The 13552-nt window shown below is 35.0% G+C and overlaps 1 protein-coding gene across 1 annotated transcript in view; it reads right to left on the bottom strand.

Annotated features, from left to right (window-relative positions):
* Positions 1-13552, bottom strand: part of RFX3 (regulatory factor X, 3 (influences HLA class II expression)) — a 62338-nt gene that overhangs the window by 32146 nt on the left and 16640 nt on the right. The window contains exon 3 of the mRNA XM_009327218.1: positions 8762-9020. Coding sequence (XP_009325493.1) covers positions 8762-9020 — 259 coding nt within the window. The remainder of the gene's footprint in view (positions 1-8761; positions 9021-13552) is intronic.

The raw sequence follows: 13552 nt of genomic DNA, 5'->3' as shown, positions 1-13552 counted from the left end.
CTTTTGGTCAGCCCTGAAGCGGTCAGGCAGTTGGGCCAGATGATCGTTGTAGGTCCCTTCCAACTGAAATACTCTATTTTATTCTATTCTCTTATTCCAAGCTTTTGGGTTTTCAGGATGATCTATGTGACACAGAGCACCATGTGTATAGGGAGTAACAGCTACCTGAAAAAAAAAGTTGTTTATGTAAAGGATCTGTTCCTTCAAGCTTTTAAGTTCTAAGTTTTGGCCAGGGACTTTTATTTAGATTCCAGTAAAACTGAATATAATTTCATCTCTATTCAAAACAGCATTTAAGCACATACACAGACTAACTACATAGGTAATGCAGTGGTTTTTATTGTGATATTTTGTGGAAAGAATATGAAAATAATATTAACAGTTAAAATTCTATTCTGCATAAATACAAAAGGAAGACTGATACCCTTGCATTTTTAGCAATAAGCAGTGAGAGATTCCAGGCACAACTAACTACATATATATCTGAAATGCTAAATGACAACAAGAATTACACATTCATTTATTTGAATATGTGATCAGTCATACATTTCTCCTATTCTTCTCTTAACAAGACTAAAAACATTATTTATTAAAAAGTTCTGACTGATAACTGAAATGCACACTATCAGTCCCACTGCAACTCCAACTAAACCATGTTAAATGTTACACTACTGGTAGGAATGATAATCAGTTTGTATAGTAACATAAACATGGGCGGACACTAATTTAGAGCATGATAGCTATGAAAACCATGATTGCAGACTTCTTCAGTTTACTTTGTTTGCCAACTAAAATACTGCCTTATACTCTGACACAGTTGTTAATGATTAAGGGTATTTCCCCGGGGTTAAAAAATTCAACAGTTTGATCCCAGTATATGCATCCAGAATCCTACAATGTTCAGTCTTCATGTGATCTACTGATTTGGAAGTTATTAACTGTTCTTGCTAGTTTATGTCTTAGTGTTCATTAACATGTTACTAGATAAACAAATTACGCATAATAGTCTCAGATGTGTATAGCATAGACACAGCAAATACCTATCCCAAACCCACTTTGAAAAAAACTGCCTTTCTCTTAGAAAGAAGAAAGAAATAGTACTTTTTCCTGATTCAACTAATTAATTAACAATTCAACTAATTAACACAAAGTATTTATAGTGAGTTGTTCTGAGGAGGTCAGGACATAAAGGAAACAATCCGCAGAAGTTTAAGCCCTGAGGTTTTGCGATTAATCTGGATATCGTACAATTTATTTTCTTTATGTGTTTGCATCTGCAAACCACCCTCCACCAGCAGCAAAGCAGGCAACTTTAGGTGGTATCTTAAAATTCAATACATTGTTGCATCATGTTCAAAAAAGATAGCTCCTGTCTCTATCTCCACAGGCACCTCCCATTCACAATGCCTTTTATCCACTTCCAAAGGTTTGCCTTTTTAGGCTTTAAAGGAAGTGAAATTCTAAAGGGGCTTTCATCACATGCTCCATTATGAAGGAATTACTAATTCATCGTATGTGTACAAGAAAGATTAATTTGTCACAGCTAGCACAGTCCTGGGTACTTATGACAACTGTGCTTACCTAAATAAGGTGTATACACATCATGAACTAACCTGAAGCTACAGGACAAATGGACTCAAGGCTTTTGAAAATGTGATGCTTTCACTGTTTTAGGATGCCACAAACATGCATCATTTACAGCAGCTTTCAATTCTGGTTCAGGACAGAGTATTTGTGTATGTCGTACTGTTTTCCAAAACTTCTGCCAGAGGGTTGTGTTAGGCAGAGAAGCTTGCCCAGGAAATAGAAGCTTGAAAATGAAATAGTATTGACCACACTAAGAGAACTCAGGTCTAGCCTTACAGCTGGAGGAATTAAATTTTAAAAAGATTTGCCTTCCTCACAATAGACAAAGCCATAGCAGCACCTGTAAATAGGTTCTATGAAATTTTGCTCAAGAGAATGAAACAGTAGTATGAACAGAGAAAGAAAGATACTTTTTTAGGTCTCTTGGAATGAAAGAAATGTAAATATGCAGAAAGAGAACACCACAAAAAGATGTAAAATAAGCATGGTATTTTACGTATGCTGACCTTAAAAGAATGCTGATAAACCTTGAAAACTTAGAAAAAGGCTTTTTTTTCCTAAAATCGATTAATTTGTAAATATAACATCCAAGTTTAATATACATAACAGATACTGGTCAAAATACCTGCTGCAAACGCACACCTCCAGTAGTGTGCATGTACATAAGGCATGCATACTGACTAATGAATATAAGAAGTTCTCTAGTGATTACAAAAGAATGTATGGAGTCAACATAGGGGTACAAAGCACACCTAACAGCCATAGGCTGGAAAAATAAAAAACATTTGGAGCTTAGATCAGATTACTTTCTCCTTCTCAAATTTTCAAATGAAACATTGCTGCCCATGTTTAGCTTCCTTGCTGAAAGTTCTCAAACATATGGTCAAACTGACCTATTCACCATCTATCCCCTGGATCATCCAGTTATTTGTATACTCATCCCTACTATATACATCCTCAAACAGATTCTAAACTTTTTCTCTTTGTGGTCATTTTCCCCATATTTAGTACAAAAACTTAAAGGAAAACACAAAAAAAAAAAATCCCTTGTCAAGCTGATTATAAGGATTTCTAGAACATATACATTCCACCTAAGACTGAAAAACACGTGGAAACACTTCAGAATTACACACACCAGAAAATCAGAATTGAGAAGCTAAAAGAAAAGTTTAGTTCAGATTATTATTAAAACCAAATTTGAAAACATTAATGGCAAGACAGCCTTAGAGAGAGGTAGAGTGGCCATTTTAGAACAAACGTGTATTTAATCAAAAACCAAAAAATCCAGTCCTTTAGAAAGGTGATGCCTCCATGCCATTGGTAATCAGACTGTTATGAGACCATCAGTGGCAAGTCATCTTGCATCCAGCTTATGCATTTTCAAATAAAAGGAATTAACAGAAATTCTTCTCACGGATTCAAAGATACCTATTTTTAATATGATTAAAAACCCATTCTATTTTTTAATCAGTTACTGGAATGCTACATTGGAATAAACTGAGTTTCCAACAACACTACATCTTGATTTTTGATACACAAATACCAGAATAAATATTCAATTGCCAAAACTGGAAACAACCTGTGAGGTGCTACAGTGCTTTTATGCAGAAAAGACACTAACAGCCAACGACTGAAAGCTGAAGCTACACTGTATCAGAAGAGAAACAAGGAGCATAGGAAGGTGAAGCCAGAATGCAGACAGGGTAGGTGTGGCTGACCTTAGTAGGGTCATTCTCCCTTTATCCCACATTCCCTGTCTTCTGAAAAGGGCATAGCCTCAACTCAAGACATTACAGTGGAGCAGCAAGGCACTCAAAGGGGCAAAGAAAGACATAAGTTATTTTGGCCACGTTGCTAGACTGAAACCTCTGGAAGAGAGAGGGAGAAGCCATGATGCTCCACAGCTCTGAAGGAGAAACCAAAGCAGGAGGAAAAGGCTTGGAAGCAGAGGTTTATAAGGCACAAGATCCACAAATCCTCTAAACTTCCCACCCCTCCGGTTAATTCATACCACATAAATAGTTTTTTAGCAGTAGTAGTGACTAACCATTCTTATGACTCTTTTAAAAGCAGAAGAAAATATGCCTTCTTGTATCTGGAAATGGATGCCTTTATTCACAAAAGATGTCACTGTGCTCAGTTGAAGTCATAAGTAAATGTCTTGCCAGTATAAGAGATCAGAGCAAATGATCTAATAATCCTTTGCAGCACAAAAATCTGTGCATCTTCAATTTGATCAGAAATGGTTTGTTTTATGTGAAGATGGATCCAGCTAAATAAAAATTATATATGTATAAATATATACCAGAAAAGTTGGGGAATGGAGGAGGAAAAAGTTCCTCTACCAAGAAAGAGATTAATAAATAAAATCTCATCTCAAACTATTTTCCAAATGATAACTCCTCCATCTTTAATGGACCATTTAAACATTTGTTACTTTTCGTTCTTAAAATAATTACAATACTTCGACTAAAATTATATTAGCAGGATACGATATTTACACTGGGCCTTCTTACTACTTCTTGTTGTTCTTCTCCCTCCATTAATTACAACACATTTTGGGTAGGTACCATCCTTCCTTTAAAGTTAAGAGCAAATTTTGCACACTGTGCTTACTACCAGAAATAATAATTTGTGGTGATACTTTATATCCATATCAATTTTGCTTCTATTTTCATGCACATTTAGATTTGCACTGAAATAGGATAAGTTTCTGCCAACAGCATGGGTGGACATCTCCTATGGTTGGTGATGACTGATGAATGACAACTGTAATAGCACATCAGTCATAAAGCTTGTTAGAAAACAAGACTAATAGATGGGAGCCTCTCACTGGCTGACAAGCATAACAACACATTTATTACTAAAAACGATATGAATTTTTTAACCTTGTGATATTACGAAATATGTTGATTAGATCATCCTGTTTTATCATAAGAACAGTCCTTAGACATTTACATATGGAAAAAAAATTGGAAGGTGATTTAGATTTCATTATTAACATGGCAGTCCAATTTTCTAGTTAGTCTCCTAAATATAGCCACCCCTTCTTTAATGATAGCTGCCAATAAACCAAACAGACTACTCTTTCATACAGGTTTCAACATGCAAATTCATTTCAAATAGACATCCAGCTAGGGTAAATCACTTGTTCAATGCAATCACAATTTATCCTTCACCAATCCACATATATTCACACGAAAATGGTAATTTTGGAAAGCTGATTATCTACCTAATATCTTACATAGAAGGTCTTATAATGTGAATGCCTTTCTGCTTTAGTGAAAAAATCCTATTTAGTAGGTAGAGAACTAGTTTTAATAGGCCAGCAAAGGACATAATGGGAAGAAGCAATGAAATCAATGGAAATTAAATGAGTAAAGAAAATGCTAACAAATGTTCTTCATGAATACTAACATAAACCACTACTGTATATATGTTTTAATGGTTTTGATTGTGCACAATTCTTAATATTTTGGCTATAAAAACACTGCTATTACCTGCTATAGCTTAAACAGGACAGCTTTCTTGTATGAACATTTGACATAAATTAAAATGGATGAAATGTTACAAACAAAATATTAGCTCTTTATTAAACCTGAAGCAGAACTCAGAAGTACATTAAACCTTAAAGAAAATAAAGTGAAGATAGACTTAAAGTAAAAAGTCTCTGATTGTCTTTTATTGAATTCTGTATAAACCAAATAGCATAGCTAGTGAAAAGTAAGTTAGATTAAGTTTCATTTCTCTGAGACACAGTTAATAAAATGGACTTGTTTATTACATTTGACTTTTAACCTGAAACTGTTTTGTTTGTTTGCTTCTTTTAACTTAAACTAAATGTATCAGAAATAGATAACATCAACACTACAATTAATTTGCTTGTCACAGAAGGTAAAGATTTGATCAGTGAAGGTGAATAACAACAAAACAAATGAAGTTATCAGTTGAAAAGAGTAAACAGAACTAGTACCTCTATGGCAAAAGTAAAGAGAGCTTGTGATGACCACATGTGTTAGTAAGTAAATTCTTACTCATTTCTATATCCTTTGTCTCCATACGAAAATTCTCCAAACTAATTCAAAATTTGGAAATATTTTCTGAGTATTATTAGCAAACCAGCCTGGATACATGTTATTTTGATGACTCCAATAACTTCTCTATAAAACAATGAAAAAAGTTATGATGGTAAAGATCAAATGAGGATCACAAGTGAAACAAGCTCTACCCATCTAAGGTACAATCCAAATAAAATATTACATTGCTCTATTTTGCATAGTTTAATTATGCCCTCTAGTAAAATTAAAACAGACTTGGTGCTTGTCGTGGTTTAACCTCAGTTGGCAACTGAGCACCACACAGCCACTCGCGCACTCCTTCCCCCCCAAAAATATAATAATAATAATAATAATATACAAAGCAAGTGATGCACAATGCAATTGCTCACCACCCACCAACCGATGCCCAGCCAGTCCCCAAGCAGCAGCCCCCCCAAGCCAGCTTTCCCCAGTTTATGTACTGAGCATGACGTCACATGGTATGGAATGTCCCTTTGGCCAGTTTGGGTCAGCTGTCCTGGCTGTGCCCCCTCCCAGTCTCTTGTGCACCTCCAGCCTTCTCAGTCGGTAGAGCATGGGAAGCTGGAAAGTCCTTGACTAGTGTAAGCACTACTTAGCAAGAACTAACACATCGGTGTGCTACCAACATTGTTCTCATCCTAAATCCAAAACACAGCACTGTACCAGCTACTAGGAAGGAAATTAACTCTATCCCTGCCGAAACCAGGACAGTGCTTTAAAATTACAGTTTAAGCTGAACCTTTTGTGTTTCAATTGACTCTTGAATATTTCAGCTGAACCATACACACCAAAAGCCTAAAATTAGAAAATCTAAAATCATGTTGTGTCCCACTTCCTTAGCAAGAAATGTACTTCTAATATAATCTAATGGCTCATACTTACAGAACTTTGCTATACAAAATAAATAGCATCTTAAAAAACAGAAGAAACTATTTTAGTGTTAAAAATGCAATTCAATAATTGTAATTTAATTAGCAGTATTTCTTTTCTATTCTTAAAGGCAAGTTGATACAGCAGTACAGAAGTTACTTGGAGCAACTAAAACAGGCTGTTTTATTGACACATGAAGCAAGAGAAAGTTGTTGATGAAGGTATGAACCTTGGATTTTGTTACATTTTGGCAAATTTTACTTCTAATTTTAGCAAAAAAATCAAAATAGCTTTTAATTTGCAAAATATAGCATGGACTTTTGATATCATTCAAATAATTTTAGGATATCCAACTTCAAAGTAAGTCTACTACTCTTCATTTGTGTTTACCGGATGCATTTAAGCCTCACTTGATTTCACATTCAGTTAAGCATTTCCACTGACTGAATTCTGTTATTAGTGAATAAAACAGAACTTACAGCATGAATTGCAAAACACAAAAATGCATTTGTTCTTATTTGATTAAGGAGAAAACTAGCATGATCTCTAAAGGAGGCAATATTTGTATTCAACTGTAGAACAATTTAAAACAACTAAGAAAATGTAGGAATATCATTGCCATTGAAGTACTTAAAGAAACATCACTTCTCAAATTTCATTCCACCTAGAAGACCTATGCCTTACTTATGCCTATAGAAAACTATTTGTTTTGCCTGTGCTTGGCAATCACAGTCAGGTGAAAAATTCCCATTAAATATCCTTCAAATAAGTAAAATGAGAGAGGACTTTAAAGGAAAAAAAGAAAACAGCCAAGTTAAAGTCTTGATTTTAATTAAAGCAATCTGAAAGAGGAATGCTGCTTTTTTTTAATAGAAAAACTCTGTTTTTCTATTAAAGTCATGTAAAATATAGGCAAATGTTAATACACACTCCTTTTTATTTTGTAACTCAAATATAAAATTCTCTGTTGCTAGCTGAAAGCTCCCACTATGTTACTGATATTTATACTATCAAAGAATTATGACTCTTCACAATTTTTATTCTCCGAAAATAATACTACACAGGTTTTGGATTAAATAATAATTTTTTACATTGTACAACAATTTTGAATTTATCCATACCAACCACCTTAAGAATCAAAATACTGAGATTTTATCAGATCTAAGTTATCCAATGCTATCGTAAACATTCATCGTAATTCCAAGTAGAAAAGTATTAGATTTTTACTCATTACATTGGTTCCTAAAAATAAATTCCCTAATTTTGTTGCCCCTTTGAGTACTGATGAATCTGTATTATTAATGATGCTTTACTATATTTTTCAACTCCTCCTACTCTGTGCTTCACAATTCTCTTCCCCATTACTTCCAAATCTCTACATCCAGACCAGAATACCCAGAACAATTAGGTAGAAGTATTCATTAGGGCTATGCAGCAAAGCTAGACTAGCTATAAACCCATTTTCCTGATTGAAATAGGGCTGAGTAAGCTCTTACGGGAAAGTTCTGTGTTTATGTTTAAGTGTCCACAATATTATAGATCACAGTTGTAACAGAATACATCTTCCTATAGCATTGTAAGACACTTCCACAATGAGTTTTTAATCTGGAACAGACTTTGGAGACATATCATAGATAAGTAGGAACAAAGTGTTAAAAGGTAGTATCTCACTATTCTGAACAATTGGAAATATTTTGAAATAAGCTACCAAACCTACACTAATACCGAGCAAACAAACTGAACAAATGCAGGGAAGTTACAGATACCTATCTGTAACTTACATGAGTATAACTATGTTAGATGTAAATGTTAAATAAACAACACTGTGTTTTTCTTATGTTTTCAGAAAAAATACAAAATGTTAAAGGAGGCTGTTTTAGTTCCCAACCTGACAAATATTCAGCTCAGACAAACTGTTACATGAGCATTCCCAAAGCATTCAATGATATTACTTGAATGCAGAAATTTAACCTATGAAATGTAAATATTCGCAAGCAGTCAAGGGAAAGGTCTGCCTTCATGTTTAAGTTTTCACAGTATTCTTGCTCCTGTGTCTTTCTTATATATATATTTATTACTTATTTTACAGATAGTACTATGTAGTACTTATTCTGACAACATAATATTGTTATACATTCTGTCACAAAAACCATGTTAGTCTGCAAGAATATCTGAGTGATTAAGAAACTAGTCTCAAAGATTTTGCATCAGTCTGAAATACTTACTGTCGCTGGGGAGGCCCGCGTTGTATGAGTCACTGAATGACCAGAATTTTCCATTGAATTGCCAATCAGATAGGTTCCTCCTGAGCTGCTAATGAGTTGTCCTCCTGTGACACCCATCTGAATCCCTCCGGTGCCCACCATGCTATGAGACGAGACCACTGTTGTCACCTGTGCAGAACTTCCTTGAGTATCAAAATAATTTCCCCCAGTGTTTTGGCTGTACATCTGGGTTTCTGTGTAAGGGTAAGTTGTTGATCGGCTTCAAGAAAAGAAAACAAAAGGAAAAGAAGTTATTTGTATTGTTCATTTAGCTAAGGGAAATGTTGTAATTCTAGAAATGTATGTACAATAGCTATAACCAAATTAAATAAGACTGGCAAACAATCCCTGCCTCCTCAGAGAATAACATTTAATCAAGTCAAAGCACTAAATAACTAATTCAGTGACAATGTTAAACCAAGTACTCACCAAACCTTACAGAAAAATTTGTCAGTCTTACCTGAAGAGGAGGGGAGCTGGGAAGTATGACAAAAATTGAGGAAACGGGCAGAAAGAGCTCATCCAATTTTTAATATATTGCAAAGCAATTTATAAAGCTCCATCTGTTTTAACGTTTTTTAATCCGACAATAAAATTTTGAATTTTAGTCAGATGTTCTATATTTTGCATACTGTGCATGTTGCAAAATTGCAAACAATTCATACAAATGTCAGCCAAGAGAGTCCAGCGTTCAAGAATCCTATGTCATCTATTGTTTTTAAATTCATTGAAGCTCTTGGCTGAAGCTTGAAATTCTGTGTTCACTGGTATTTTCAGAAATGCAGTTATTTTTACAGGGTGAATTCAAAACTGGACATGACTTCCTCTTATGATAAAAAACTGCATTTAAGAAGTAAAACCAAAACAGAACTATGACTTGTAAAAAGGTCAAGAAGTTAAAAGTATGCAACAGTAACATTTTTAAAATCACTTTCAACTATGAAACATTCATGTCTCATTAACGAGTTTACCCTAACAAACTATTCAGCTACTGAAACTTTCTATCATATGTTTCACGTTCTTAATCACTTATCTTGAATCATTACTCTTCATAGGTTATAATCTATTTATAGTTTTTGACTGTATATTTGTTCCTATGTACTAAATTTGATCTTCAAATCAATGTATTTCAAAATTGTTAAGTAAATAGCATTCATTATTTCAAAGGCCAGATTCCTCATTTGGAAAAGTCTATTTGGAAATTTTATCCTGTTTTGTGACTACTAAGCTTTGTATCTTGGCAAGATGATAATAGAAAAGTCAAAAGGTAAAAACCAGTCAGTTTACCCAACCATTAATTTTCTTATTTAAGCATAAAAAAAGCTGTAATATTGCTTGTAATCAACAGGCAACACCATTTTAAAATTCAAAGTTCTCCATTAACGTAGAGTTGCATACGCTGAGATGCACTTAGTCCAAGTAAATAAATTTTAAAAGTATTATGATTCAGAGAAAAGAGAGAGGTGCTCAATCTTGCGTAAGTCTCCAATTCATTTAGTATAATCAAACAAAACACAAAATCATGCAACACCATGCAACTAAACCAGTTCAACAAAAAAACTCAGATACTTCTGTCCAAAAACACACAAGAGGAAGAAGCAGCATCCACGTTTTATGCAGTAAGCTTGTGGTTAATACACCTACCCAGGAACTTGAAGTCAGGCTTTTTTTCCCCTTTATCTAGACAGGGATTAGTTTCTTATCAATATATAGAAAAGGTCATGGCAATTTACTGTTTGTTGTTATGGTTTTTTAATTATGAAAACTTACACAAAATTAATTAATTAGTAAACAATGGACTCAGAGATAATGATTCCTTCTTCAGCTTCAGAAAATCATTACTCTTAAATAACTGAAGAACAAATGGCACCTTATCAACAACCAAAGTCAGAATTTTTGTTGTATTAACTATGGCCACAACAGTTTCTCCCTTCTTCTTCAGAGACTTTCAGAAACTCCAAAACTTCAGTTTTAAAATCCTCAATGTTTCATAAGCCTCATACTACATTATTTGCTCTCAACCCTCCTTAAGCTACTAAACATTTTCCTTTTTATTTTGAGTATTTCAAAAGCCTTAAGATCAGCTGCAAGAAACTTGAAGTTAATCTAAAAGAAATGCCTTGCAGTCTACTGAAAACAAAGTAAAATAGTTCTTTTAGGGACTAATGTTCAAGCAGACAGTTAATCTATTAACATTTCTTTTGGGGAGTTAAAATCAGTTGCTCTTTGCATTGTAATAACCTATGTATGTGTTTAGGTACTGTGCAGGTCCCAATTAATCTGTTTTCTCAAGCCTAAGTTACCATTGTGATAGTTTATCTTGTAATAAGCAAGATAACTGCTAGCAGAGCTGGTGTTGCATCTGTCGCAGAATCACATAGATCGTGATTACAGAATGTGAACAGTGCTATGCAGCAGAGGACAATTCAGGAAAATGTAGCGATGGAAGCTCAGGGGAAACAGTTCATGCAAATGATCGTCAAGGGACTGAACACACTAATTTCTCCCAAAAGAGAAAAGAAGAACTTGGTATCAGTGTCAGGTATCAGTAAGGAAAGGAATGAAAGGACAAGGCCATTGACAGTAAAAATAGACATGTCTAGAGGAAAAAGACTGTCCAAAAGATGCAAGGAGAACAAATCTCACTTGCAGAAGTGGAATTGAAGAGGCAGTTCTTTGAAGCAATGCAAACCCTAGAGAATGCTCAAAATTTCACAAGAAAATTAAGTCACAGGCTCGGTGTGGAATAGGGAGAGAAAAGGAAATGCTTGTTTGCTTTTACCTTGTTTAGATCTGCATATCATGTATAGTCTCTAAAGAAGGACTGATTGTACCAGAACACCTACATCTGCTTGTAAGAGTACTCCGTATCAATGGATCAAGAGGAATCATTGAGGTACACCAATGGGTCACACTCCAAGATAAACACACTCTTCCCTTTGTTCCAACAACTAGCAGGTTCTTCTAGAACACCTGATTATTGGAGATGATTAAGCAAACCTTTAGCAATAGAGATCAACGGGGTAATTAAAAGTGAGATAAAACCGTTATTATTACATGCAATAATAATTGCAACTTAGCAAAGAGCCTTTTAACTTAACCAAAATACAGACTAATTTATCTCAAAATCAAAAATGCAGCTGGATGAGATGATGTTTTGGAAAGCAGTGACTCAAAGGTTTTAAGGTCATTGCATACGATAACATGATCGCTCAACATAAAACTGTAGGCAAAGAGGAAAATACAATGTTATAACCTTATGACACACACAAGGGATAACCTGAAATAAGGAAGTGATCTTCTACTTCTCCATAGCACTTGTAGCACAAACAAGCAATATTTTCTCAAATAATCTGACATATATAATATAGTCAGTTCTTTCCCATTGCAAAGGTTGTAAAAGCACTCCTAGCTCTTCTTTTCTTCAACAGTTGCATATAAACATCATCCAGGGACTAACCTCAGTGTAACTGCAGTCTTTTGGCTCTTTATGACAACACCTTGGTGATATACTGTGGCTTGAAATACAAGGTAGGCAACAGAATCTAATAGTTCCTCCTATCGAAACACTGTGAAGTTCAGTGTTTACTAGAACGTGGCATTAGAAAGTTCATCAGAGATACTAATAAGTTTGAAGTCTAAGTAGCTAGGCTGCAGAATCGTAGTTTCCAGAAAGCTGTGCAAACTAGATGATGTTTACCCTGAGAGCAAGTCACACAAAGTCAGACACTGCGTGAATTCAATTTAGATTAAGCAAGCCCAGAACATGTGTCCAATGCTGAGATCCCACACTGGAAATTAATGAGACCAGCATGAGTTGCACTAACAATGCAAGGTACAATAGTTCAAGGCATCACCTGTTATGCCTTATTGCGTACATACATTTTATAATGATTTGCAAAATATAATGCTAGAAATAAAATACATGGAGTTGTGGTAGAAAGTTGTTAATAAAATTATATTTTTTGGCACATGAAAACAGAAAATAACTAATTTCTAAGTTCAGTAAGACCCAGCATTACCACACAAATTAAGTGCAATGTCTTGCATTATATTACTGACACTAACATAATGTTACTGAGCTTAACTTTTAGAGACACTTCCGTCTCTTCAAAGACACTGACACTTTGAAGAAAGGAGACAAATAAAAACAATGGTACAGAAAGAGTAAACCTTGTTGTTGTTGTCCTCCCTTAGTTTTCTGTGTGCACATGGACACATGAGAAATCATTTATTCCCAGCTGCACCTATGATGTGGTTCTATGTAAATGTCAAGAATCTCATCTATTGACTACTATAAATCAGTGTTCCTGCCATCCCATCATAGAATCATAGAATAGAATCATAGAATCATTAAGGTTGGAAAAGACCTCTAAGATCATCGAGTCCAACCGTCAACCCAACACCACCATGCCCACTAAACCATGTCCCTAAGCACCTCATCTACCCGTCTTTTAAATACTTCCAGGGATGATGACTCAACCACTTCCCCGGGCAGCCCGTTCCAATGTTTAACTACTCTTTAAATAATTTTTCCTCACATCCAATCTAAACCTCCCCTGGCGCAACTTGAGGCCATTTCCTCTCGTCCTATCGCCAGTTACTTGGGAGAAGAGACCGACACCCACCTCGATACAGCCTCCTTTCAGGTAGCTGTAGAGAGCGATGAGGTCTCCCCTCAGCCTCCTTTTCTCCAGGCTAAACAACCCCAGCTCCCTCAGACGCTCCTCATAAGACTTGTTCTCCAGACCC

The sequence above is a fragment of the Pygoscelis adeliae genome, unplaced genomic scaffold, assembly GCF_000699105.1.
Source record: "Pygoscelis adeliae isolate BGI_AS28 unplaced genomic scaffold, ASM69910v1 Scaffold26, whole genome shotgun sequence".
Lineage (NCBI taxonomy): Eukaryota > Metazoa > Chordata > Aves > Sphenisciformes > Spheniscidae > Pygoscelis > Pygoscelis adeliae.
This window is presented reverse-complemented; position numbering and strand designations above follow the sequence as displayed.